General features: G+C 45.7%; 1 protein-coding gene across 5 annotated transcripts; it reads right to left on the bottom strand.

The window, feature by feature from the left end:
* On the bottom strand, positions 1–21762 carry PURA (purine rich element binding protein A). Of its 5 annotated transcripts, XM_072872193.1 has the most exons (5): positions 19932–21762; positions 3153–3218; positions 3008–3064; positions 1708–1995; positions 1–518 (listed from the first exon to the last, which is right to left on the bottom strand). In XM_072872193.1, the coding sequence occupies exon 1, from the start codon at positions 21724–21726 to the stop codon at positions 20140–20142; it is 1587 nt and encodes a 528-aa protein (XP_072728294.1). In that variant the 5' UTR covers positions 21727–21762; the 3' UTR covers positions 1–518; positions 1708–1995; positions 3008–3064; positions 3153–3218; positions 19932–20139. The 5 variants fall into 5 exon arrangements, with proteins under 5 accessions (XP_072728294.1, XP_072728295.1, XP_072728297.1 ...); XM_072872194.1 differs by lacking the exon at positions 1708–1995; XM_072872192.1 differs by lacking the exon at positions 1–518 and having other exon boundaries at positions 551–1995.
* Positions 21763–26436: the final 4674 nt, after the last annotated feature.

The raw sequence follows: 26436 nt of genomic DNA, 5'->3' as shown, positions 1-26436 counted from the left end.
TTACTAGCAAATACAATGCTTGCTGTTCTTTTAAATAGATCATTCAAAAAATAAGAATCTATTATTAATGGCAGGTTGACTAGAGATCTCCATACTACTGTACAATAAGGAATTTGTTTTCTAATGGATTTAACATCTCGATTTTTCTTGTTCTGCGTTTGCTTTACACAAAGCCCAAAGGACACACATTTGAACTGCTCCCTGACGATGCCACTGAGGACCGGGGTGTTTTGGGGAAGGTACGCAGGCAAATCCTCCCATCCTGGCATTGGTATAAGCTGATGTGAGAGGGGGATGGCAGAACTTGCGTGAACACTGTTCACAAACACACGCCTTTTCGGTCAGAAAACAGAAAATGAATGGTGAAGAACTTCTCTTTGGGACGTATAAAAGCAACGAACTCCATCGTTGGCATTTACTTATCAACACAGCAGTAAACATACATGTATCCACAGTCTTGGAAAAGCATCCTATGAGCTGGAGAAAGCAGTGGTTCTGAGGCTTGGTACACCAGTGCACTAAAACCAAAAGAATGATACCTTCTTACATAGTCAAATGAAAAATAAATATCTTTATTTTCTGCCTACTTTATTTCAGTTTTCAAATAAATTTTAAATAAATCTGTACAAAGTATACTGTTACAGTATATAGTCGTAAGTTAACTGAAATGCCTAAGTGTAACAACACTACAATAAAGCAGTATAGATTGGCACATCTCTAATAAAGATTAACTTTTACACGCAAAAAATACCAACTCCCGTGAAAACCCTTGATATATTTTGGTACTTTTATGCAGGTTATGTTGCAAAATATTACAGACCAATTCTCCCCTGCCTTAAAAAGAAAATCACTTCTAATGGTTTTTCAGAGAACGTGAACATCTTTATGCTGTTAAAGGGACACCATCAGGCTAAAAGAGAGAGAGAGAGATTTAAAAAAAAAAAGGCAAAAACTTTGGTCAAAAATTGGCAAGTTTTAGACCTTTGCACTTTTACCCATCTCACTTAGCTCTGACTGTAGTCGGTGCCAGGGATGGCAGGACCGCAGCAGCACCGCCAGGCATCTTGCCTCTCACCGGAACCGGATTTCCACCCCACGCCCCAGCTGCAGGGATGCAAACTGCTGCGGGAATGCTTCCAGCCAAATACCCAAACCAACAAGAAAAGGATTTTTTCCCCTTGCAATTAAAAAGGAATTAACACACATGCACTGGGGGTGAGATTTGCTCCCCCCTCCACCCCCCAACAAGAATCTAAAATCGATCTGACAGTGTCCCTTTGCTCAAAATAAAGACTTCCATACTATATAGATTAGATATTGAAGCAAACTTGTTCACAGGGTGAAAGAGCCAGGTACATTTCAAAATTCAAGTTTTCAAATCCAACTGCAGTTGCTAGATTCATGAGCTCTTGAAACCTCCTAAGATTTAATTAAATAATTCCAAACTGGGAATTGGGGGATAAATATTACAGATTAGGAGCGAGAGTTTTCTCTCTTAATCTTTCCAATGATATATTAAATCAATGTTTACATGCTGAAAGTTAATCTTACATTAGAATGTAATGCAATATTGGCTGCAACATAAGCCTATAAATAAATCAACTACCATAGATTAAACTCTGTTAAATATTTCTAAGTTAATAAAATATTGACAGTATTATAAAATTACAGTATTTACAATAAGAAAAAATCTAGACTAATATATACCTTTAACAGATCTCTTCTCCAATTTGGCATTGCAATGGAATTATGAATAGATGAACAATTTATTAGAAAGTTGCACTGCAATTATTATTTTTCCATTAGAGCTAGAGAGGGTAATCTATCACTGATTGGGGAAAAAAAAAAGTGACTTCTGATGGTGGGGTGTAGCTTTTGAGTACCAAACTGGTAACAGGAGTCCTCCGCAAGACGTCTGAAGAGAATGTAGGACCAGCCTCAATTGCTCAGATTAAAGTTGTATTACAGAACTGCCAGCAATCAGAACCACCCAGGCTGCAAAAGGGGAGGAAAGGTAGTTTTCAGCTCAAAGTGCACAGCTGGAAGGGCTCCCCTCATTCTGGACTCCAACTAAGGCTGCAGAAGCTTTGATCTGGACTCAAAAACTGCAAAAACCTCAGCTTTGGGGTTCATTAGGAGGAAATTAGCCACTGGTGCTCCTTAAAGGGACATAGTTAGGTTGCAGTTATGCCAAAGATGCTCTCGCCAACCATGTACAATAAAACCAGACTAGGCATTTGAGATTCTCTTTGGCTTGCTTTTTTGGGAGGTTGTGGGTTTTTTGGGGTCAGGGCTGGTTTGGTTTTTTTTTTGCATTTTGTTTGCTTGGGAAAAAAAAATTGGCTGGGACCGTGGAGTCAACTCATTTTCTATTCCTTGCCAGCTTCTCTGTTTCTTGAGCACAATGCTGTTGGGTTTGGGTTGCAAACACTTGCAGAAAAAAAAGGAGGCTTCAACACACCCAAGTCCATTTGTCTTGGTATAAACCAAAACTCTGAAAAAATGACCTAAAGTGATTTCCGTCATTAAAAAGCGCCAGCTGCTTTTCGGGTCCCAGACACCTAGCAATGTCCTTTTAAGGATCAGATCTTTTACTTGCCCTTTTTCCCAGCCTTGGAGGAAGAGTTTACAATGAGTTTAGGAAGGGCAACATTCAAATTCTCTCCCTTCTCCCCATGTCACACTTGCTTTCTAGCAATAAATTAGAAAAAAAGGGGGGGGGGGGAATTTTTCAAATTCCTTTCCCACCCTTCCCTCCCCCAGTCCTGCTCACTCTAAAACAGAAATGGCATTTTTTAGTGTATATTTTTGGATAAATTATTTTCTCAGGCCCAAGCCTGAAGATGCTTGTGAGAGACCTACCCCCAGGCTTTGGAGAGGTGAAACAATTTATGCATTTGCAGGGGTTTCTACCAGTTCCTGTAGTGGGCAGCCAGGAACACCTCTGTTCTTAAAAGCAGGCTTTAAAATGGTAAAAGAATACGTTGTAAACTCGGGTCTACATTACCAACAGAAGGCTCTAGGTCCTGCAGGTTCCAGTTCCCAGAGTTGCAGAGCAGGAAAACTAGAAAGAAAACTCGGTACCTTTCAGTCACCTGCCGGGTTGTACTGAGGGGGGAGCGGGAAACAGGAGAGACAAAATGACAACTGACCTTATAAACAAAGGTATGTTTAGGGCTTCTGGTTTCAGGAATAAACCGATATTTACTGGTAAAAGTCTGCCAAAAAACAAAAACAGAAACACAGGATTACTGGTAAATATTGGTTTATATGGAGATGTTAAAAAAAAAAAAAAAAAAAAAAGACGTCATTGTGCTCCTGATCTCCATGTGCTCCTGGGCAGGAGCCGAGAACTGCCCCGCGGCATCCCTACACTCAGCAGCATCTTTGGCACCCGGACACCTCAAACCAGAAGCCTTGTGTTAAGAGGAAAGTCATGTTTCTTTCCTTTACTCCCCTTAAACTACGCGCTTCCTTCTGGATTCCCCCCCCTCCTCCACAAGGCTGGTCCTACAGGGGTTTGTCTCAGGAGATGAAAAGTCTTCTTCCGAAACCTCTTGGAAATGAATTCGTACATAATATGGTATCTCATCACCAAGGCTGCTGGTGCCTGAGCCTCATCCGCTCCCTGAGATACCATAAAATATACAAGACTGAGTGTATATTTTAAATAAAGCATTTTCTTGTAAGTGGCATCAACCCATTAATTTTATTTACATGCTTATTTATTTCCAAAAATAGAGTTGGTCCACATTGGACAAGAGAAATCAAGAAGCCATACAGTAGAAGAGTTAAAAGTCCAACATTTAACCAAAGTACAATGAAATTCCAGAAGTCTGTGGCTGACTTGAACCACAGGAACATACACATGAGCCACACAGACATTTGTACATAGAGCATTATATTACCAATAATATTTGCAAACATGAGGTCAAGATGGTTAAAAACCCAGCAGAACTGAACCAGGGGTCATGGCTGAACAGAAGCGGGCGGTGAACGGCTGTTACTACCACAGGGAAACACCACTGTCCAGAGATTTTGCTTCACTTTTTGTTTTCTCTTTAACTGAGAGAGTCCTAATTTTTCTGCCCTGGGGATCAAAATTGAGGACACAGTGAAAGCCAACCACATGTAGCTCCCTAAATGCAGACCAAGCAGCTGGGTGATGCGCGGGCAGCATCACCCACAGAGATCCCAGGGGTCTTGTACCCGTGAAGATGCAAGGAACGTGAAACAGCACAGATGCCAAACGGCACTGGCAAGCCCTGGGGCTGGCTGTGCCGGGGCTGAGCTACGCTTGGAGGACAAAAGCCCAGCCTAAAAACCATTGGGTTTGATGCCAAAACAGGGCAAATCTGCACGGCAGGACCTCTATCCCATCTGCCCGGACAGACTGACCCTGCCCACTGCTACCTCACCTTAAAGATCACCTGGAAAAGAAAAAGTAGGTATTTATACCCTTATGGTATGCTGCGGGGTGTCTGAAAAGGGTCTCAATGGGTTTTGTCTTGAAAACAAGGATTTCCCTCCCTTGCCATGGGCAATTTTTGGCATTAGTAATTCCAGTCCTGTCTACCTTTTCCGGAAGACCACAAATAATCCAGCCTAAACAGACCTATGGTATTAGAGAATGTCGCACCGGACAGATGAGGGAAGTGATTTTTACTCAAACAATTTAACTTTTTTACATTTAAAAAAAAAAGCTCAGAGGCCTGATTGACAGCAGAAGGAAAAAAAAATTGAAAAGATGCATTATCTCTGCATTACGGCCTGGTTTATCTAGGCATTTCCGTGGACCTCACTGTGATAATATCTCAGTGTCTCCAAAGGATGGAAAAATAGATTTAAACCTGTATGTTCTCCTGCAGAGAATCACAGCAAGTAAAAGGGGGAAGACAGTTGTAGCACTCCTGGTACTTCTACAAACAACCCCCTATACGGGGTAGAACCGCATTAAAAGGGTATAAATTAATTTTCCTTTTTCAAGTCATCTTTGACACAATATTAAGCCTAGTCCAATGTGAATGCTAGTATAGAGCTAATTTACAGAATACTAACGATAATTATCTGCACCTAACAGGATTTAAAGGCAAGTATACTCAGTACATTTAGAAAAAAATGCTATTACCAAAATGCCAGACCTTTGACAGCAGTTAAAACAGAAGCAGCCGTGCAGTTTTCTATGTGGACGGACAGCCTTTAGCACAAGTCGCTATTACCATCTGAGCCTATAACAGACAACTTTATCTTCTGTCTAGAAGACAACTTGTTTTCTAGAACGTTTCTAATCTCAGATGTGAAATACATTTTTAAAAAGAGATGGGCCTGATCCCGTGCAGTTGGGTACGTACAACACTCCCCAATGAAACTCAAAGCCCAAATTCCTAAAGAGAGAGCACAAGAGATTTTTTTTCTTACATCAAATAACTATCATGCAAGCATACCACGACATTTTTCTATTAAATACTTCAAAGTCAGCTGGTATAATTTAACTAGAAGTGAGCAATCTAATGAAATTAGTATTTCTAGGGGGATGGGACAAAGGTTGTGCCAGTGACAACCACAGATTACCAAGAGAAAACAGCACAGGGACACCATGGGGGTCTAATGAACTGTGTTACAGGAGAGTTCACGCACAGCAGCCTCTCAGGCCTTAGCACCTAAATCTGTAATACGCAGTTATTTTCTATGGCAGTCTATACACCTTTGCTTCATTTGCTTTTGCTACCCAGCTTCAGATATTCTTCTTCCTGAATGAGCAAATCACTTAAAGCCTAGCAATATTGTTGGAGCATTAAAAATTGCTTTTTTTCCCCCTGCCTATTGCCTTGCATTTCCCAGGGTCAGCCCCCACCACTGCATGCTCACAGTACCAGACCTTATCACGCTCTTCTGAATTTTCCAGTCATGGCCAGGCTGAAGTCACTTCTCTAGTATAAACCAACCACTCTGCTCTTTCAATTGCCAATCCTTATATTTAAACAGTAACTCTAACCGAAAGCCTTGAGGTGCCTGCAGTTAACCTCCTCCTATTGCAAAATCCGATGATTTACCAAAGCATGTACTCTTTGGTACCATGATCTACTGAAGACAGGGAAGGTGGGAGAAGCAAGGGTATTTGCCATGGCTTCTAGACTTTTAAGAAGCCTAAAACTAAGCTAGGCTTAGTCCTCCTAGGTCCTCCTAGGTCTCTTGGGAAGAGAGGTAACACAGGTCTGCACATGCGCACACACACGCGGACAACCCTCCCTCAAGAACGGAGTTAGACGAGACCTGGAAAATGTTGACCAGACCTCTCTCCCTGCTCCTTCCCTTTCTGCCCATTGTCAAAACAAAAACCTTTTAGGTTTTTCTTGGTAAAAACAAAAGAAAACAGGACGTATCCACAGCATTAGTTGCTGAGGCATGCTCTGGGATCTGGCAGTCAAGCAAGTCTGCAAGTCAAGCTCAGGGTAGGAATTTGAACTAGGGGTGTCACATCACAAGAGAAATCTAGATGCCATGCTACCCAGTATTCTGGGGTTCTTTCTCCTCTTTGGTCAACCAGACTTTGCAGCCTGGACCTAGACGTGCTTACCAGAAAAGTTCAATGAAAATCAACCCTTCTCCACCTGGCAACTTTGGTTTTAATGAATCGGTGTTTTCCAGAGGAAACTCATTTGCTCAAAGGCTGAAGATCTACTCAAGATGCAGACCTGGAAGCCTTTGATCACCATCTCCAACTAGACTTTTGTCTACCTTGTGCTGCCCAAGTGATTAACATCAGCTGCAACCAAAGAAGGACTCCATGATATTTCTCTTCTCATTACAAGCATAATGTTTTAATACCTTCTTGGGAGGACTTTATTGACAGTAATTTTTTAAACCTTTTAAAACATTCAAATAAAGATCAGTTGATTCTCCACCTCCTGCTGTTTGTCAACATGTTCAAAGATTCTGGTAGATTACCCAGAAAACAAGATTGATCATAGAATCACAGAATGGTTTGGGTTGGAAGGGACCTTCAAAGACCACCTTGTCCAACCCCCTTTCTTTGCAGAAAGTATGTTACCTATCACATACTGAAGAGCTACAGCATTTCAGTTTCTCCTTCTCAAACCAGAGTTCAGGGTCGCTGATCTGCAATTCCCAGTACCCCGTTTAATACTTTAATTAAAAAAATAGTAACCAACATTAGGATATTATCTAGTCATGGAGAATACTAAGCTATTTTTTAACAGCCCTATTTTTGCTAGTAACTTTAGCATTTCAGACTCAAGCTCTTTTAAAACTCCTAGGTACACCTGCTGCTCTTCCTCTTGAATTTACTACTTTGCTCCAGCATCTCTGCCTCAAACACTTGAGTTTACAAGGGAGGCTCCTTATCTTTACCATCCAAAAGGACTAGGTGACGGATAGGTAGGCTCTCAAACACGCCCTGTGCTCCAGAATAATGTGGAAAAGTCACTTCAGGAGTATGAAGTAGTGCAGAAAACTAACTGTGCCTTCAGTCCTGCGTGCTCAGATTTTCTCCCCAGCCTTCTCTCTGATATACTTAACATAGCATTTGCTCCCTAAGGCCTCTGGCTCTTCAAAGCCCCTCTAAACTGCTTAATTTCCAGATCAATGGGTTACCTGCCATGCAGCATGGCTCTTTCAGTCTACTTTGCAAGAGTTGGACTTCTGTCTTTTGATGGAGTCTTGCTGGACTCCGCAAGTCCCTTCCTTTATAACTATTTTACTTCATAACTAATTTCCACTTCAGCTCTGAAGCTCCTTCATGACAGAGCTCTGCCTAACTTGGATATGTGTAACCTTTCCAGGCACCTATGGGGCTGCCTTGACAAGGCTAAGGACTTTATTTTTCTGATCTTCTCCCCTGCAATATTTTATAACACAAGACTCATTTTTAGTCCAGCGTCTTCCACCCCTGAGGATGCTGAACCTCTAATTGTACTGTGGTCACTGCTGTTTAATGACTCAACGGTAATTATATCTTGAACCAGTTCTTACGTTTTAGTCCTAAATCAAGGCTAACTCAAGGCTGTTACAAGAAATGATCCTTTAAGTAAATCAAGATGTTTGTTCACCAAAGTGTTAGTCAGCTCCTTCCCAAACAATCTGGCCAGACAACATGGACATAACTGAATTTACTTTTTCTTACAGGTTTATGAAGATGCATGAGCCTGGTTTTCTCCCAAGCCCCATGAAATCCATAACCTTCTTCTTGTATGGAATACAACATTTCCTAATACCTCCATGTTATTAAAATATGGGATTTATATCCAACATAAATTTGGCTCTGTGGTTGTCACTACTCCAATTTCCTCTCAGATTTTATGGCAACTTTTTAGATCTAGTGTTCCTTCACACCTTTATGACCTAGTATGCCTATTTTTGATGGCAGGTAATGCAGTACTTTACTGATTTTCATCATCCTCCCACCATGTTTCAATCAGACCAGCTATGCCAAGGTCTTTTTACACCACCAAGCAGTCTACAACAACTATTTTTGGTTTATGTTTCCACACTGGTATACAGACATTTTTCTTGTTTGGACCACATGCCCATTTCTTATCCCAATCTGCAGCCCTACAGGTGGTTGCTCCTCCTGCGTACATAACTCTGCTCTCAACCTCCTTGTACCCTGTGCCGAAAAGTCACCCCTTGCCCTCCAGGAGAAACGGACATACGTTTTTGTTCCCAGCACTCCCACCTTTGCCCAAGCCCTGACAGCCTCAGCCTTCCATCAGCACTGTGTTCAGTCTGTCCTCCCAAACTGCTGCCTAGTTTCTGTGCCACCAGTCTAGGGACACTTTGGCTGAAGTGGAAACCAGCCCTCACTGCAAAGTCATGACTCTTAACTTCACCTACTTATCATACCCTTTCTATCATTTTCTCGGGCACACATTAAGACTTTAGGAAGAGGTACCGCCATGTCCTCAATTCTGTCTTCTTCCCAGGCACCCAAATTTAGCTTCCCAAGTATCTCAGCTTCAAGGATGACAGCCCCAGGCTTGCTCCAAGCACTCTGATATCTTCCAGGATCTACTTGTCCACTCAACAGGCAACTTGTCAGATGGATCTCCTCAATCATCGGGAGCGGAACCTCTATTTCCCACGACCAAATCCTCTGCCATCCAAACCTCCCAGAGCTACTTCCCCAGCTTCTGGATCCATCTCCAGAACAGAGAACAACTCCTCAACCAAGGCATTAGCATTAAATTATAAATCACCCCTTTAATCCTGTCCAGTTATAAGTCAAGTTTCCACAAACAAAAGGCAAGGCAGCCAGTGCTGAGGTGAGGACGGACCGCCACTATCTGCAGATGATTTAATGCCACCTCTTCTCCACTAGCTCAGCAACTTTGACTTCCAGACACCTTCTGGAGCTTGGAGTGCCTCCACTTGTTGCACTGTATAGTATTTTATCAGAAGATAATAAATTGTAAAGTGTGTCCTCTCTGCACTCGTGTGTGCAGTTCCTAGTGCAATTAAGCCAATGTTCTTCAATTCCCATAATTAAGCTAGGATTTTTACTTTATGACCATATAAAGTCCATCTTTAAACTAAAAATAGACTGACTGTTAATGGATTCTTTTTTAAATTACTTTAAACCACCAACTAGAGACTTTCATTGGACAAGTTACATGTGGCCTTGCAGAAGCCTGCAAAAGACTCATTTACCAGTACTTTTATTGACAGTTGCAGCTCAGAAGCCAACTTTTTTTCTTTTAAGATTGAATGAGCTTCTGAACACAGCGCTGTCAAAAGACCTATCCACAAACCAAACTGTTTGCATGCATGAAAGCAGAGATGACAATTAAATGAATTCGCAGTGCTTAGTTCATAATTATTAATGCTAGAAAATAATTCAAAGCCTCTAGTCCCTATTTTGCTCAGAGACCTGCCTGGTTGCCCTTCAGCAGCCCCTGGCAACGGTGATCCTACCGTCCTTTATTATTTAAATAAAATAATCTTTTAAATAAAAATAAATTTTGACCCCATTTATAACTCTGTACCTGACAAGACACTGGTTTCTTTTCTTCACCTCTGGTGCTGCTCACACAATATTTTTCTTAAGTTGACGTGCCCACACAGCTCCTGATAAGCCAATGCTACATTGCCAGCTCTCCTCAGCATCACTTGAGTGGGAGGTTTAAATACCAGATTTCACAAATCACTTCATCCATGCTTCCTAGCCCCAGCATTTCTTGAAGTATTGACTGATCAGCAAGACTTCACAGTTTGCCTAGAAGTGAGACAGCTGGATCTGCTTCTGCTGGACTGACGCAGAAGAGAAGAGCTGGCCCTTGAAAACCCAGCGCCCACCTCTTGACCCCCAGGTGAGTCTTGAGGAGTCTGGACCAGCTGACGCTGATGTGTTGATGCACACTCCCAAGGAGCTGCTGGTTTGAGCTCCTCTGCCCATACTAAATGCCTGAGCAAAAGGCAAGCCCAGGAAAAGCAAGTTCCAAACCTCAGGAGACTACAGTCAATAAAGCCAACAGCTTGCATTGCACTCACAAACTATTGTGCAATCAGGACAGAGCACAGAGAAATAAAACATATTCCCTACTGAGACACTATAGCAAGCCCAAACTGGGGGAGAGTAAGACACTCAAACCAACACAGCTAACTTTCAAATGACAGCGCTGCTCCAAGATGTCCTATCCAGACAGGTCCTGCCCAAGATGCACACACACTGTCCTGCACTCTGGCCCACAACAGTGTGCCTTTCTACCCAGAGTTATAAGAACAAAACCCACCCCTGTCTTTGATGGGGGCTAACATACTAGCTGGAGGGCACTGTAGATATGATGAGCACCCGGTGATTTGAGCTGGAGTTGCACATCAAGACTTTCACCAGCAATGGAAAAAAATGCCACTGCTCATTTTCTCCACCATCATCTCCCAGCAATAAATTACTCAGGCATATCTCTTATATAGACTTAGCCTCCTCCAGCTGCCATGTGAAGCCTGCATCTTCATCTCAGCACCAGCCACATCAGCACGGCTGATGACACAGAGGAGCTGAAAACACGCCAGTGGGGGTCAGTGCCGCAGCGGAGACCCCACAGCTCGGATGCCCTCACATGCCAGCCCCAAAGACCCCTGTGCCTGTGCTGGCCCACCCTACAGCAGGATGATGAGATGTCTCTGAGAGCCCAGGCTCAGCTCCCAGACCTTCCCACAAGCATGACAGTGCCACCTCACAATTGAAACCACTGATGTGTGTCAGTGAGACACAATCTCTTGCATCAAGACGGTCACCCATGGGGGCTGCCGCACGGTCTCTGCACCATGTCCAGTATGAAATCCAAATCCATTGGGGTCAACATAGTCACAGGGATTCACATGCCGTTTGCAAGCCACCTTAATGAGCAGCTCTTCATAGAAATCAACATGCTGACTGGGATGACATTTCAACATGTAGAGGTTTTTCCCTGAAAAGCTGTCCAAATCTCTCCAAGGCATGCACCTTGGCTTCCTGGAGGCATGCAGCGGATCAGCTCCCACAACAGCTGCCTCCCTCCAAGGTCTTGCTAGCCAAGAGGGACACATCCTTCCATGCTGCAGGTGTAACTCCACACCTCTCACCTCTCTGATCTGTGACAGAAAGAATGAAGCTTTTCTTCACTTCCTGCATATTTCAAGATAGTGTTTCAAGAAAAAAACCCTTCTGTCCCACAGCCAGGAAGGCTCAGCACAAACTCCCACTGCCAGCATTGCAGCCAGTCCTCTTTTCACTTCAGCCTCCTACGTGGCCTAAGCCTAAGAAAAGGCTAAAGTGTGTATTTTTGCAAAGCTAACGTCAGGATGGACAGCAAACCAACTGATGACCACCAAAGCCAAGGAATTATTTGAGTTAAGACAGAATTACCTGCTGGGGAGATCCAGAAGCTGCCCATACAAAGCAAGCACTCTCCCAGCTGATGGCTGATCCAGAAAGGAGCAGAAGTACGCCACTTATCATGAACCTAAGCCTCAAGACAACGAGGTGCAAAAATTGCCAGCCATGTACACAGGCGGTCTCCTGTTTTACCTAGGGCTACGTCTACAGGAGCAATCAGCACAGCCAGAGCCAAGTTTGACAACAAAGGAGTCACTGCTCAGGACCCAACGGTCACAATATCTGTGTTTTGGGGATTTTACTCTCCCATGAGCTCTAGCTTGGTCTGACGGACCTAAATGCCCACCAGTTGGTAGAGCTTGTCTTTTGGCTTAGTTAAACCCAAAATGAATCAGGTCATGTGCTCTGAGACTACTCCACTATAAAACCAAGGTACGTTACACAGGGACAGCAGAGCACTTTGCTGCAGAAGCGCACGCCTGACCCGAGCTGCAAAGCTACCAGAGACACTGGCACGGCCCCAGTGACGTCCTGTGTGGGGTCCTGGTCACCCAAAACGAGACAATACCCACACGCGGGCAAAACCTACAGCCAGCCTGAGCAGGGCTCCATCTTGGCTGGACATGGTGCCTTCCAGAGCAAAAGGCTCAGGACCAGATCCCCTCTCCAGGCAAAGGAGCGCCAGCAGTATCGATCCGCAGAGGTACAGTGAAGCATTGTTCACGGATATCCAGCCATTCGCTCTGTCTTTTTTTAATCAGTCAACACTCAAAAGACAGATAGCGGGGCCAGAAGTCCTCTATCTTTACCCTTTCTCACTTAATCTCCAGCTGACATTTTTCTGTGAAAACATGCCTCATTCCTCACTGTATGAATTCAGCTCTCCCTCTTCTGTGATATTTTAACTCAAACAGGCTACACAACTATTTACTACTTTTATAGAGGCAGGCATGACATGCTCCGACTCTCTCAAAAAACACAACTGCTCGTCTGGCTTCAGCCATGTACAGACACTGAATTGCAGAGACGGGACCATCAGAGCTATTGGCTGGGGAGGCGGCTGGAGAGCCAGGGAGCTCAGCCCCAGACCCCCACCGCGCTGTACTCCCCTGGGATCAGCTGCCTGACACCCCTCGGCTGCCCGCAGCAAAGGGTCTGCCAGAGCTGCTGTCGTCTGGGTCTTACGAGCTTCTCCACAAGTGGCATCACCTACCCTCCACCCTGAACACCAGTTCAGACGCTGGAGCACTCGAACGGTGGCCAAGGTGTGCCTTGGCCATCCACCTCTGCCAGCCCAGCCCTCCCGCCTTGCTCTGAAAGCCTTTTCCCACCCTCCAGTCGGACACCACCTCCTCTCCTGTGACTGCTGGGAGCTCCTCCCCCAGGACAAACTCTTTTCACCCAGCTTGGTACCAGCCTGAGTCTGCTGGCTCAGGAAATGTCTTCGTTAGTGACAATGGAACCATACCTGCCTGCAGGAGGGCACATCCAAAAGCAAACCTGCTCATCCTTTCCCTTCCAATGTATGTAATTCTCCAGCAGCAACTTTTACGCCATCCAAATTGCAATAAAATATCCAGTATACCATTGGAGGAGTAACTCTGTGAACCCCTAAAAATGGATGATTTGGTGTTTACTTCCCTCTGCTACCTACAGCTGTTCAGACCTGCATTAATGACAAGCAATGCACAGCCCAGTAAAGCCTCATAGCCCACTTGTATTTCGCAAGAAGTGGGATGCATTGCGAACCCCTGTGTAGGCTGACTTTCCCCCAGACTGTAGTGCTGCTAAAATACAGTCCCATCGGGAACTGAAATGTTTCAAAAAGATAAAAGTAAAAAAGAAGGATAGGCCAGCTAAGAGAAACTCCCAGAGTGGACCCAAGACCATCTGGCATGAATGGTACTGGAGAAGGGAGGCAGCATCGCTGATGGGAGCAGAGCAGGCAGCCTGACTGTGGCAGAGGAACTTCAGCTGCCACACAAGAGGAGCATCCTTCCTGTGCCATCAGGCCATCACCCTCAGTAATTTCAACACGAGAGATACCACTTAAGAGAAAAACAAAATGCCATGAACTTCAGGTCCGAAGATTAGGCTCCGGTTAAAACAGGCTTTTAAAAAAGGTTATTGTTTTGAAAGTCTGTTTAGATTAACCTTAACTAGCTTTAAACTATATATACGTATCTCCTTGCCATGTTCGTAACCCACGCACAACATTTTGCGGTGCCAGCGAGCTAAATCATGTGCAAGCGAGCAGAGTAAAAGGAACCACAGGCTTGAAAAAAAGCTCTGGGCTGAAATTATCTTTCATTGTTGCAAGTGGCACAGGAGATGGCAACAGCAGAAGGAATCAAGAATAAAAATGGAACTTGCTTGTTTACCTTGTTGGTTTTGTCAATACATTTTGACAACACTTTGCATGCAGCCCGCTTCTCTGTTCTGCTACCAAAAATTCAGATCCTTTCACCTATCTTCACTTGTTATAGAAGAAAGCCAAGAAGAGTAAAACTTTTAGGGAGAGGAGTGCATGTGCAAAAAATACAAAGCCCACCACGAGAACTTAAAACTACGCTGGACTCCTCTTCCAGATAGTCCAAACACCAACATGAACAGTGACCCTTCAATTACACAAGCTGAGTTAACAAGGAGCAGGCAGCCAGAAGAGGAGGATAGTAAGAAAATAAAAGGAAGGTTTGGGTAAGCCTGACAAAAAGCAAAGCAAAAAAAAAAAAAAGAAAGAAAGAAAAAAAAAAGGTGCAAACCAGGATTTTAAATTTGCAATTAAAAATAAAAAATTCTTGACAGTGTCATTTTAACAGAGAAACTCTCCAGAGTTCCATTTTAACAGAGAAACTCTGCTTTAGGCAGAGCCCTACCTCTCAAAAAGCAATCCAAACTGGTTAGAAGCAGCAGGGTTTTGAATGAGCAAATTGCACAGCTGTGGAAGAATTTGCTGTCGCTGCCTTCTTCCCAACTCACCTAAGAGAAACTTGTTTTCTACCCATTGGACTAGCAAAACCCAGGAAATTGGTTGGTTCTAGTTACACTTTGAGTTTTTGTTTTTCACAAGAGCCCCCTGGAATGTAAACCTGTTTTAGCATTCTTGTACATTAATGTCAGGATTCTCCACTTCTAGCTCCCACAACTTCTGCCACAGACAAGTCAATCAGATTTGGTATATGCCCTGGAACGGGAAATGGGAGGTCTGGGTTTAAAGTAAACAAGCAAACAAAAAATAATTATGTCAGTGCTCTGCAAGGTATTGGATCCAAACTCGGTGGATCTGATGAAGTCTTCAATCCAAAACACTCGTACTTTTATTAAAAAAAAAAAAAAAAAGTTTAACCTGTTGAACTTAGAGAAAAGAAGAAAATGGCAGACCTTTGAGGAAGGGAGACAAAGCGTGCGGGTGCAAAAACGTAAAGTGTTGTAGTTCACCACCTTAGAAGAAATCAGAGTTTTGCTTTGTTTGGTTTTGTTTTTCTTAAGTGCCAGGGAAACGCACTTCCCAAAGGGCAGCTTTAGAGTTTACGGGCGCCAAGGTGGAAGCATGAAGTGCAGACATGCCAAAAATGTCAGGTTTTCATAAACCCTTATTGAAAAAGTGCACCATGTTTTTAGTAAAAATGCATATCTACCAAATCTCCACTGACCATGGGCCACTTGCGTACGGAAAGGTGCATCAATTTGCAGTGTCAATGCTGACATTTTTGCTTTCTCCTTCCACCCACCCCCCCAAATTTTTTTCCTTGGGAGACATACAGCGCCACTGCATTAGAACGTACAAGAAATGAAAACAGTGAGTACGACTGATATAGATCCATTGACTTTTTATTACAAATGTACTTGATCACTTGGCTTCAAAAAAGTTTAAATCAACCCCTATTTTCTGTACGCCAGTACAAAGTAAAATCTATTTTACAAATTAAATACCTAAAAATTTGACAAAAATATTAAAGTTTGATGGAAAAAACAGTTATAAAAATCTTAAATCCCCTTTTAAGAAGGTAAGAGATAACATCCCCTCCCAGCCCCCACAGTCCTGTTATACAATATTAATAGTCATTTTTTTAGAATAGGTAGGTATATCTTGCTGTTAGCATACAAGTCACTCTAATAGCTTTATCTGTATATACTCCAGTTAGTGCATGAATGCCATCTGATTGAATATAATCAACTATCTTTAACTGATCCCTAATTTACATTTCATAGCTTGCATAGTTTGAAGGGACAAAGGTTATACTACAGCTAATCATAAAAAAAGGTGGTTACAGTGCTATTTTTAAAGGCAACAAAGTAATTGCTCCCCCCAAAAAAAAGAAATTATCAGTCAGCTCTGAGCAGGGGTTAAAATCACCAGCAGCTTTCTGCCTCGCTCGATGGGATCGTCTCTGCCTCGCACCCGCTGCCCCTTACAACAATCAAGTTACAGGTTGTGAACCACTTCTCAGCGAGCGCTACACCGAGCACATTTCAATCCCTGCAAGGGATACGCGAGAAAGTGACACTGTCAAGTATTTTTTTTTTCTTTTTCCTTTTTTTAAATTGAATTTTCCAAAAAAGCTCTCCACCACATATGGGTATGCCTCGCTGGAAGCTCAGCGTCCTGTCCGCACCCCACAGCTGAGTTTCTGACCTCTGGCACAGCTGCCCTGCGGCTCCAGCCTGGCCAAAGCCCTGATCCTCCCTGGCACCACGGGCCTGGAGCTAACTCCAGGATGGGTCCAGCCAGCCCCCTCCTGCTCCCAGGCAGCTGGAGGGCTGCCTCTCGCAGCAGCATCGCAAGCGGGACCACAGAGAGAGAAGAGGCAGGAATCAACAGTGGCTCGTTCTGTTTCTTCTTCTTCTTTTTTATTTAACATCTCAGAGATAGAGCAATTTTAGTTTGGTTTTTTTTTTAACAAAAATAATAATAATTACTTTTAATTTGGAGGACATTTCTCCGTTAGCATAAAACCACTTAAAGGGTAGTTGTATTTCAATGGTAAATTACTTGACAGTGTCCCTTTAACTTAAAAATAAAATAATGTCAGTATTGCAATGAATTTCAAGTTTTCTTGCATGTATTCATTATAGAGTAGTTTTTATCATGCTCTTGGACCTATCCTACAAGACATTTAAAAGCATATCATCAAGGAAAATATAAGGCATACTTCTCAGGAATTAGATATCTTGGCACATTTGAGCATACTGTCTTTTTTTTAAACAACACATATGGTCAAATATACCTTTCTTCTTCTAACATTAAACAGGGTTTTATGTACTTTGTTTTAAATACTGAGATATTAGAGCCTTCGCAAAGTTCCAAGCACCTCCGGGGAAAAAAAAAAAAGACAAAAAATAAATCAAAACAAAAACAAAACCAGAAGCAAAATCCCATGAACCTTTACAGTCATTTTAGTCTTCCATTATCATCATTCATCAAGTCCTAAAACATACATAACATGCGTTAAAAGAAGAAAAAAAACCCCAAAAAACAACAAAACACGCAGAAGAAACCCGAAACGAGACAAAAACTGACCACAAGTTCTCGGACACTGTTCACAAAACTGCCAGCGGGCTGTTACACGCTGTACTGGTTTGACTGAAACTGCGTGCGCTTCTCGAGTCAGCCAGATCCCGGGCAGGATCTAGGTAGCGCGGGTGAGGAAGACCACAGGGAGCAGCCTGCCTTGTTAGCGATGCTCCCAGGAGCCGGGAGGGTACAGAAGGACACTCTGCTGTGCTCTCATCGCCTCCCGCTACTTATTGCTGGGAACACAACGCAGCAGCATGGAACTACAAGCGCCGGACCACGTCCGTCAGCAGCGCTACAACTTTTGGGAGGGCAGTGAACAGCAGGACCAAGACAACCAATCAAGTAGCAAAACCAAAGCAATTAATTTCCTAACTACATCTAGCAGCATGGAGAATGCAGTCCTGCACACATCACAGTTGAAGTACAATAATCGATGGAACTGCCCATCCAGACCCTCTGATTCAAAAGCAGGTTATCAGACAAATGTTTACATGCAATTGAGAACCATTTCAAATGTCACATTACGCACTCCGAAAGCTTATTTTACTACTGGGAAATAGGAAAGTGCACATTAAAGCAATTTTAAACATTTCCAGTGATTGTTTAAAAGAAACAGAAACACCTCACTACCGGCATTTCGTATTTAACTTTCTGTGAACACTAACAACAAACTTCTTTAAAGGGAAATAATGCATGGTACAATGGAAACAGCTTGTTTTAACACTTACAGTACATCTCAGGAAAAAAAAAAAGAAAAAGGGAAATATAATTTCAAATGGGAATAAAAAGACAGCAGGAAATAAAATTATTTAAAACAAGCTTTTTTTCCCCCCCACCCTTCCGAAACTCCATCCTTGACCATCAGTAAAGAAGCGCAGGCAGCTCCTGCTTGTACAGGTGGTGCCTTCTGCGCGCAGCAGCTAGGTCTACCAGACAGCTAACTTTGCCAAGACCATTAAGAAAAATGACTGCATCCCAGAAAAACTTCTGAGTGGAACAAGATCCTAGTTTCTCTGAAACACTGTCTACTGAATTCCGGCCAAGAAAAAAAAAGAAAAGAAATAAGAAAATAAGTTTTGTTTTCACTGTTTAAGGCATCTTTTTTTTATAACGTTTTCTCTTCACTCATAATGATGATAGTCATGCAGCAGTTTAATGATAAAAATATATTAATATTTTACTATACAGCAGCAAGAAGTTAGTCAAAAGCACACCAACTTTTTTTAAAAGAAAAAAACCAAGACAACAAAAAGTCTATTATTATTCTTATTATTATTACAAACAATTTCAATTTGGAGAACACACCTGGACAGATTAGTGTTCTGACAAATCTGAGTTTCCCTACCCTAGGCTTTGACCAGAGCCCACGAGCATGCACACGGGCAAGGAGGCTGGGATGGGGAGGGAAGGGCATGGCTAGGCTCGCCAGGTATGTAGCCAGTAATAACTAGCACCACAGCTACATGGAAATCCGTTACAGACACACACCGGCTTGGCTTTCACTTTTAAACAAAACTCCGAACCCCATGGCTCAGTAGGATTACTCTGCAATTGCGTCGCACTGATTTCTAACAGGCCTACAGAAGTTAACAGCACTGGCAGGGATCAAAGCATAGGTTCGGACCTCTCACGAGTTTAGGAGATAGTGCTAGTGCCAGTGGCAACACGGAAAGACTCGCTACCTGCTGTCCAAAAACAGGTTTACTGGAAACCGCTGCACATCAGGTTAAGTACTTTAAGTACATAGAATAAAAAAAATATATTATTAACAATACAAGTACATCTCATATACACAATAATGACAATATGCCTACTCAGTTGTAAACCAAACAGGTGCAGAAAAAAAATATTATGGGAGGAAATTCTTTACTTTTTTTCTCTCTCTCTTTCTTTTCCTCTTTTCTTTTTTAACTATTTGAATAACTTTGGTTCAAACGTAAAAATCACAAGTTAGCAAATTTCATTTAAATGCCTTTTTTAATAATTTTTCTTCATGTTCACAGAAGTTTCACTGACCATTTTTATATGTTTAAGGTCCAGATGCAATGCATATTGTATAAAAGAGAGCACTTATTGTTTACCTTGCATGAATTAAACCTACGTACCTTTTAACTCTACAAACTTCTGCATAACATTTAGACAAAGCTCAGACACACAGCATGCCTAGCCCTCATATATATATACACATCTCTAATCACAGGTATATAGGGTGTCAAATATACTATAGTAACCTCCATGTAAGGTTCAAAATTTGGTAACAAAATGAGAAGAAAAAACTAAAAATATTATTTTACGTGTTCTAAAATATCTCTTTTTTTTGTGCTAAAGTCAAATGTTAGCTCAACATGAAAAGGACTTTTTTTTATATAATTCAGCAATATTATAATCTTGACCATTTTTGCAAACACTTTTTAATAATAATAGCTTAAACGTGTACAAAAGTTCTCGGTTAATTAGGGAAATAAACACTCAGTTCTTTATATTTTTAATCAAGTAGGAAACACAGTTCATATATAATGTTATTACTTTTTTTTGACTTTTTTTGTGTTTTGTTTTGTTTTTGTTTTAGCAGCTGCTTACTGTTTGATACGGTGGGTAAAGTGGAGGAACATCCAGCGATGGGTGGATGGAGGCGCTGCTGCCGGGCGGCGGGGGGCGCCGGGCGGGCGGCGCTGCCGAGGGGGGCGCCGGCCAGCGGGGAGGGCTTCTCGCCGCCGCCCCCCCGCCCTGCCGCCCGCCCGCCCTCCCGCCGGCGGCGGGGCCAGTCCGCGTCCCGGGGGGCGGGCGGTCAGTCCTCCTCGGGCTCCTCGGCCTGCAGCAGGGCGCCGGGCGGCCCGGCGGCGGCGGCGGCCTCGGCCGGGGGGGGCGGCTCGGCCCCGGCGCCCGCGGGGGGGGCGGCGGCGGCGGCGGCGGCGCGCTTGTCCCGCTGCTTCTCCTGGATCTTCTTCATCTCGTCCGAGTACTTGCAGAAGGTGTGGCCGAACTTGGCCCAGACCTTGTAGGGGACGGTGATGGAGTTGCGGTAGGTGGGCTTCACCTCGCTCACCCGCATGAAGACGCCGTACTTGTTGGAGCCCACGTCGAAGAAGAAGCGCTTGTTGTCCACAGTCAAGGAGGTGCCCTCGGGCAGCTCGGCCGGCTCCTCCTCCACCCCGTAGTCGTCGATGAGCTTGGCCAGGGCGTCGCGGAACTCGATCAGGCCCTGGGCCGGCAGGGCGATGGTCTGGCCCTGCGTGGAGCCCAGCCCCGGGCCGCGGTTGACGGTCTGGCGGACGCGGAGGAAGCGCCCGCGCTGGTTCTCCTTCAGATCCATGTAGTACTTGCGGTTCTCCCGCACCAGGAACTCGCTCTTGAGTGCCCGCCGGGGCTCGTCGGCCGCCTGCGCCAGCTCGGGAGGCTGGCTGGGCCCCAGCTGGGCGTAGTGCTCGATGAAGTCGCCCAGGTAGTCGCGGAACTCGACGGCCACCGACATGGATAGGGTCAGGCGGCTCTTGTTGCCGCCCGCCCCCACCTCGGCGATCTTGAGGAAGCGGCCCTTGGCGTTCTGCTTGACGTCCAGGTAGAAACGCTTGTTCTGGATATCCACTCGCTTGGAGGCCAGCTCCTGCGTCTCGTGCTGCAGGCCGCCGCCCGGGCCGCCGCCGCCGCCGCCGCCGCCGCCCGAGCCCGGCCCCCCGGCGCCCGCCGCGCCCCCGCCGCCGCCGCCCTGCTCGCTGCCGCTGTCTCTGTCCGCCATGATGCCGCCGCCCGCCGCCGCCGCCGCCGCCGCTCGGCCTCGGCCGCCGCCGCCGCTTCTCACCCGGCGCCCCCCCCCGCGCCGCCGCCCGCGCCGCCTCCTCCTCCGCCGCCGCCGCCTCCTCCTCCTCCTCGGCCGCCCCCGGCCGCCGCCCACCGCCGCCGCCGCCGCTCCGCCCGCCGCCGCCGCCGCTGCTGCAACAGCCCCCGCGGCCACCAGCCGGCCGCTCTCGCGAGATGTGCGGGAGCGAGGAGAGGGCGCGGGAAGGCGGCAGAGAGCGGCCCCCGACGCCGGCCGCCCCGCCGAGCCGGGCAGCAGCGCCGCGCCGCCGGGCGGCCGCGCCGCGCACCGCCGGCCGCCGCCACCGGGCGGGGGCGGACTGTCGTCCCCCACACCCTGTGCTGTGCTGTGACCCCCCCACCCGTCCATCAGCGGCTCCCGGCGGCGCTCCCCGGCCCTGCTAGCAGCCCCCAGGGGACGGGAGCCCGGTGGACACAGGGCCGGGGCCAGGAAGCGCCGTCCGGCTCCTCGTGGCGTGGGGCTCCGGGAGCCGCATGCTCCCGGGACGAAACCGTACGGGCAACCGGGGAGGAGCGGAGTTCGCCAGCCCCCGCCATCCCGGTGCGGCCATCCCGGCATCGGGGTACCGGGCTGAGGGGCTTCCCGGGTGGGAGCACGGAGGGGGGGATATGTATTTATTCGGGGCTGCTAATGAAATTAATTAATACATCTATGGTGCGGCGGCGAACCGGAAGCGCCGGACCTCCCGGGAGCGGAGCGGGGATGGCGACCGGGGTGGAAGGGGCAGCTGCCGGCGGGCAGAGCTGCAGGCAGGGGGCGGGCAAGCTGCCCTTCGAGCATCCCCATCGCAGGTGACTGGTTTGCTTTTTATTAAACTGCTGCTTTTTGGTGGGTTTTCCAGGAGATCCCTTTGCTTCCTGTCCTTGTTACCAAACCTCGAATCCCAGGCCAGCTCCAGTCCAAGTAAGGATGCTTTCTCCCGGTGCTGTGGGCCAGGAAGCAAACCGGCAGGCTGGGTTTGGCTAAAAGTCCCCTCCCTGCCTGTTTCCCTGCCTGCTGCTTCCAGGACAGTGAGTGCTGACTTGCATGGAGGGCATCAATGCTACCTCGAGCATCCCAAAAATCCTGCAAGTGTGGTACACAAAGCAGTCGTGTCACAAGGCAGATTTCGTGGTGGCCCGCGGGATGTGCTCTGTGCTGGAGGAAATAACGTATGCATTCATCAAGGAGAAAGAGATTAAATTGCTAAGACATCTGCGTGTCTTAGATGTTGCTTAGATATAATGGGAGGAGCCCCCAGTCTGCCCCATCATTATGATTAAAGCCTTTGTTATTAGTGACTCTATGGGTAACAACAAAAAAAAAAATGGAGAGGAAAACAGTTTAATACAGAAGTGATGTTTCGAAGCTGCAGTGAGCTGCAGCTTGCAAGCTGTCAGCAGCTATATGTCAGCTTGCAGAAATGCCCTGAACGCCTGGGATGCATGGTGCTACGTGGATGCTACGTTTGATTTTCAGCCCGCCCCAACATGAGACCTCTCCCGGTGTGTCTCTGGTGTGGGAACTGCATGGCCAGGCCGGCATCACCGTGCTGCACCCCTGTGGCAGGCTGAGGGCTGATGCTCTGGCAGTCCTTCTCTCTCGGTTTGCTCTTTTTATCCTGAAAACTAATGACATTAAGCAATTTTAACTGAGGCCTAACGATAATGCCTCTTGCTAACGACAGCAGGTATCCTTATGGAGTGTAAACCACTGCTTTATTCATGAGGGAGAGCTGGTAAATATATAACTGCTGAGGAAATGCATTTGGTGAAAGCCTGGCGCCCAGGAAGCACGTGGCCGGTCTGTCTCTGACCATGGTGGGGTGAGAATTGCTGGTGGTGACGACGCTGATAAAGTGCAGCCAGCAGCAGAGGTTATTTTTCCTATCCAACGTAGGCCAGCATTATTGCTTTCAGAGTGGATGCACTCCATCCAGTGGTGGATACTGGTGATCCTGGCAACAGACGTGCCAACATTTCTCCTTTCATGGCATGGTGTTGGTGGGACCCTGCTTGACCAGCGTCATTCTGTGTTGCTAGTCACAGCAGCTACCTAATACTCTGGTTTTGAGTCTGAATTTGGCTTGAATATGGGCATTTGCTTAGTTAAGTAAACAGAACAAAGCAAAAAATGTGTTTTTTCTTCCTAATAGATAATCTTTTTCAATAGGAGCTCTACCATAGCAGCCTCTCCTGGGCGGCTGGCTGTGGCTGTGCTGCAGGGACCTGCATTGGTCTGCCCAGCGCTAAAACACGATAACATGGCCAAGGCAATTCTGGGATGACTGCCTGAACAAAGCGAGATGCAAAACAGGATGGACAAAGGCGATGGACAAATGCAGGAGCCAGGGGAATCTCTTCATACCTTGTCCAGGTACTGATGGCCAAAGACTGGATAGGGATCTTGCAGGGACTTCCTGGGTCACATGCTGCCCTCCCTTGCTGTTGTAGTCGTATCAATATGGCCCATATGTTTATCAGGCTTTATGCTGGCTTCTGTGGGTTCTGCTGAAATCTGTCCCAGACCTCTTAGCTCTGAAAATCAGAAATCTTTTCATCCCCAGCCTGAATATATTGATGGCTTCTTTACAGTTCCACAACTTTCGGCTTGGAGCTTTCATAAGGTTTTCTCGTGTTTTCTCCTCTTCCATGTGTCTCTCAGTAGCAATTATATTCCTTTCAGCCCCTGTTCTGGTAGTCTAAATAAGACCAAGTTTTGGTAGTTTCCTCTCATAAGATAAATCCTTTCTTTGACTGTTTTAGTTGTCCTTTATTGCACCAGTTTCAGTTCCTCTGAAAGACAGGGGAGAAGGTTTTCAGAGTCAGGGCTGGGATTTCAGGCTTAAGATCAATGGGACTTTTGTTTCAAAATCCAATTCAGAGGGCTTTTAAGAACATATCTGATCATTACCGCAAGCATCACAAAGTTTGGAGCCCAAGCCTGTTATTCAGCTACAAAGCAACAACTCTGCTGACTCCAAGAACACGTACGAACATTTATAATCACAGGAGGGAATCTAAGAGCCATTCAAACAGCAGATAAGATTGGTAACAAAAGTGGCTGAGATGCAATTGTTATTGTGCAAGTCAAAAAAAAGGCTGTCACATACAGAGGATGTTGCCAAGAAAGATACATTCAAGTCATCAAGCCATTCTTCTCCCATCCGCTGTCTGAATTCTCCTGCAGTCTTCCCAGATCTATTCAGGCTTAGTTGAGCGATCCACTGGATTAGGGGGTGACTGAGTTTAGACTTGCCATCGGACACAGCTTTTTGCCAGGATGTGTCAGATCTTTGCCTTGGTCCAGTCCTTGTTCAGGCCTCCCACCATGGAAAAGGGAGCATATTCTGGTTCAGAGTATTTCCTGAGCTGTGATGGGACTTGGAGCAATAAAGCAATCAAAACGAAGCTGCCATTACCATCTCTTGGAGCCGGAGCAATTAGAAGGCAGTTACAGCTGCATGGGGATGTCTGAAGTTGTGCAAAGTCTTAGACCAGCCCCCGGACTGGAGCATGTAACAGGATGGTGAAAGTTTCCTTTGCTTTCCATCTGGGTCTTCTTTAGAGTGTGCCTTTGGAGAGAGGAGTTCAGCATGGCTTGTGCACTGTCTGTGAGGTGTTGGTTGCCCCATGAACAAGCACCATCATGTGCAGTGAACAAGAAACTAGCGCACCACATATGTAAGTCATTTATGAAGACAGGAATGATGAACTATGCACACAATAGAGTTGCCTCTATTAGGTCTGTCAATCCTAATTAAAAAAATACTTCTCAATGAAAATTATTTATAAAAAGAAATCACAGTGACCCTAAATCAAATTATTTGTGAATGGTTTTTAGTCTCCCAGATCTGTTAAAACTCCTGTGTTAGTCACTGGATGTCATCCAAACTACATGCTGAATGATTAACATGTCTGCCAAATTTCTTTTTTTTTCACCCTCGCCCAGTTTGGCACAGGACAGTTAAAGTCATTTTTTCTAAATATCTTTCAGAACATCAAGCAACTGTAAAATAACAATGGAAAAGCTTGGCCACAATTAAGTACAGCCCTCCAGTTGTAACTGCTTCTCTCAAAAAAGTCACTCCGGTTCCTTTGATGATCTGTTTTGCGTGGGCACCAAGGCAGGGTTTCCCCTGTGGGGATACTGGGGGGTCACTCTGCCTGCAATGCAACCCCACCAGGGAACCTGGCTTCCAGGTGTTCAGGAGTGGGGCACAGCTGGATCCATGCTGTCCCTGGGTGCAGGGCTTGTATCTTCCTGACCACCTGCTAGAGACTGATATACCGAGGACATATCAGCCATTCTTTGTCCACAACTGCAGTTCCCATGGCGAGCTGTAAAGACACCTCTTTTGCTGGCTTTTCAAAAAAAAAAAGGGGAAAAAAGGGAATTGGTGACTGCACAATGGCAGAATGAGTTCTTGCTTCTTGTGTCTGCAAAGATAAAGTGCTAATTCTTCTAAGCACCACGTGAAGTCCCATCCAAGTGAATTAAGTTTGGGATTGTTTTCATGATGGCTTGTTCCAATTATGCAGCGTGCTTTCTCTTCTCCCTTGACTGGCCTGCAAATCTCCCTGCTACCCTTTTCTCAGCAAGTTGGCTTTCCTCTCATTGGTTCTTTCTCTTTCTGACCATGGGGGACTCTGCAGTGTCGTCCCCTGCAGAAAGGGAGGATCCTTGCCAGTTCTTGGTTCCCAATGAAGTTAGAGGGAAGCATGGTTCTTCAGCTCCCCACATAATCCAGTAGTCCTGGCTGCTGTTCTGTTGAAAACCAGCAACAAATGGCTCACCAGATTCTAATCTTGCTGGTTTTCAGTGACTACGATTTATAAAACCACGGCTCTCGGCTCCTCTCTGCTCCTTGCCTCCTCGGGAGGACTAAGGATTAAAGCACAGTATCACATACAGTAGTTAGCAAAGGTTATGCAAACCCTAAATGTGACCGTGCCCTGGTTCAACACCAGCAGACCTATCTCCAGATGGACCAGGGCTACATTCACCTCACTATCCGACAGCCTGCCTCCTGGTATCCAGCTTGCTTGTTTGCCTCTAGTCGAAGCAATATGATGCCTGGCTGAACCTCCTGCTTCCTTTCCCTCCTCCCATGCCCGTGGCGTTGCCTGCGAAGGTGCTCTGTCCCCTGGGGTGCCTAGGAGGACGGGCTCAGCTGGGTCAGTGGAACAGCTGGCTCTGGCTCCTGGTGCACCAGCTGGCTTATCCTTTTATTAGGATGAGGGTACTCCTGTGTTTTTTGCTGTATGATTCCTGTTGTTCTCATACTGC

Source organism: Ciconia boyciana, chromosome 9 (assembly GCF_034638445.1).
Source record: "Ciconia boyciana chromosome 9, ASM3463844v1, whole genome shotgun sequence".
NCBI classification, from domain to species: domain Eukaryota; kingdom Metazoa; phylum Chordata; class Aves; order Ciconiiformes; family Ciconiidae; genus Ciconia; species Ciconia boyciana.
Note: the sequence above shows the minus strand (reverse complement) of the source record. Positions and strands in the feature narration are given on the sequence as shown.

Coding starts and splice junctions, on each gene's coding strand:
- PURA (XM_072872193.1), bottom strand. CDS start 21,726: ATGCCGGGATGGCCGCACCGGGATGGCGGGGGCTGGCGAACTCCGCTC.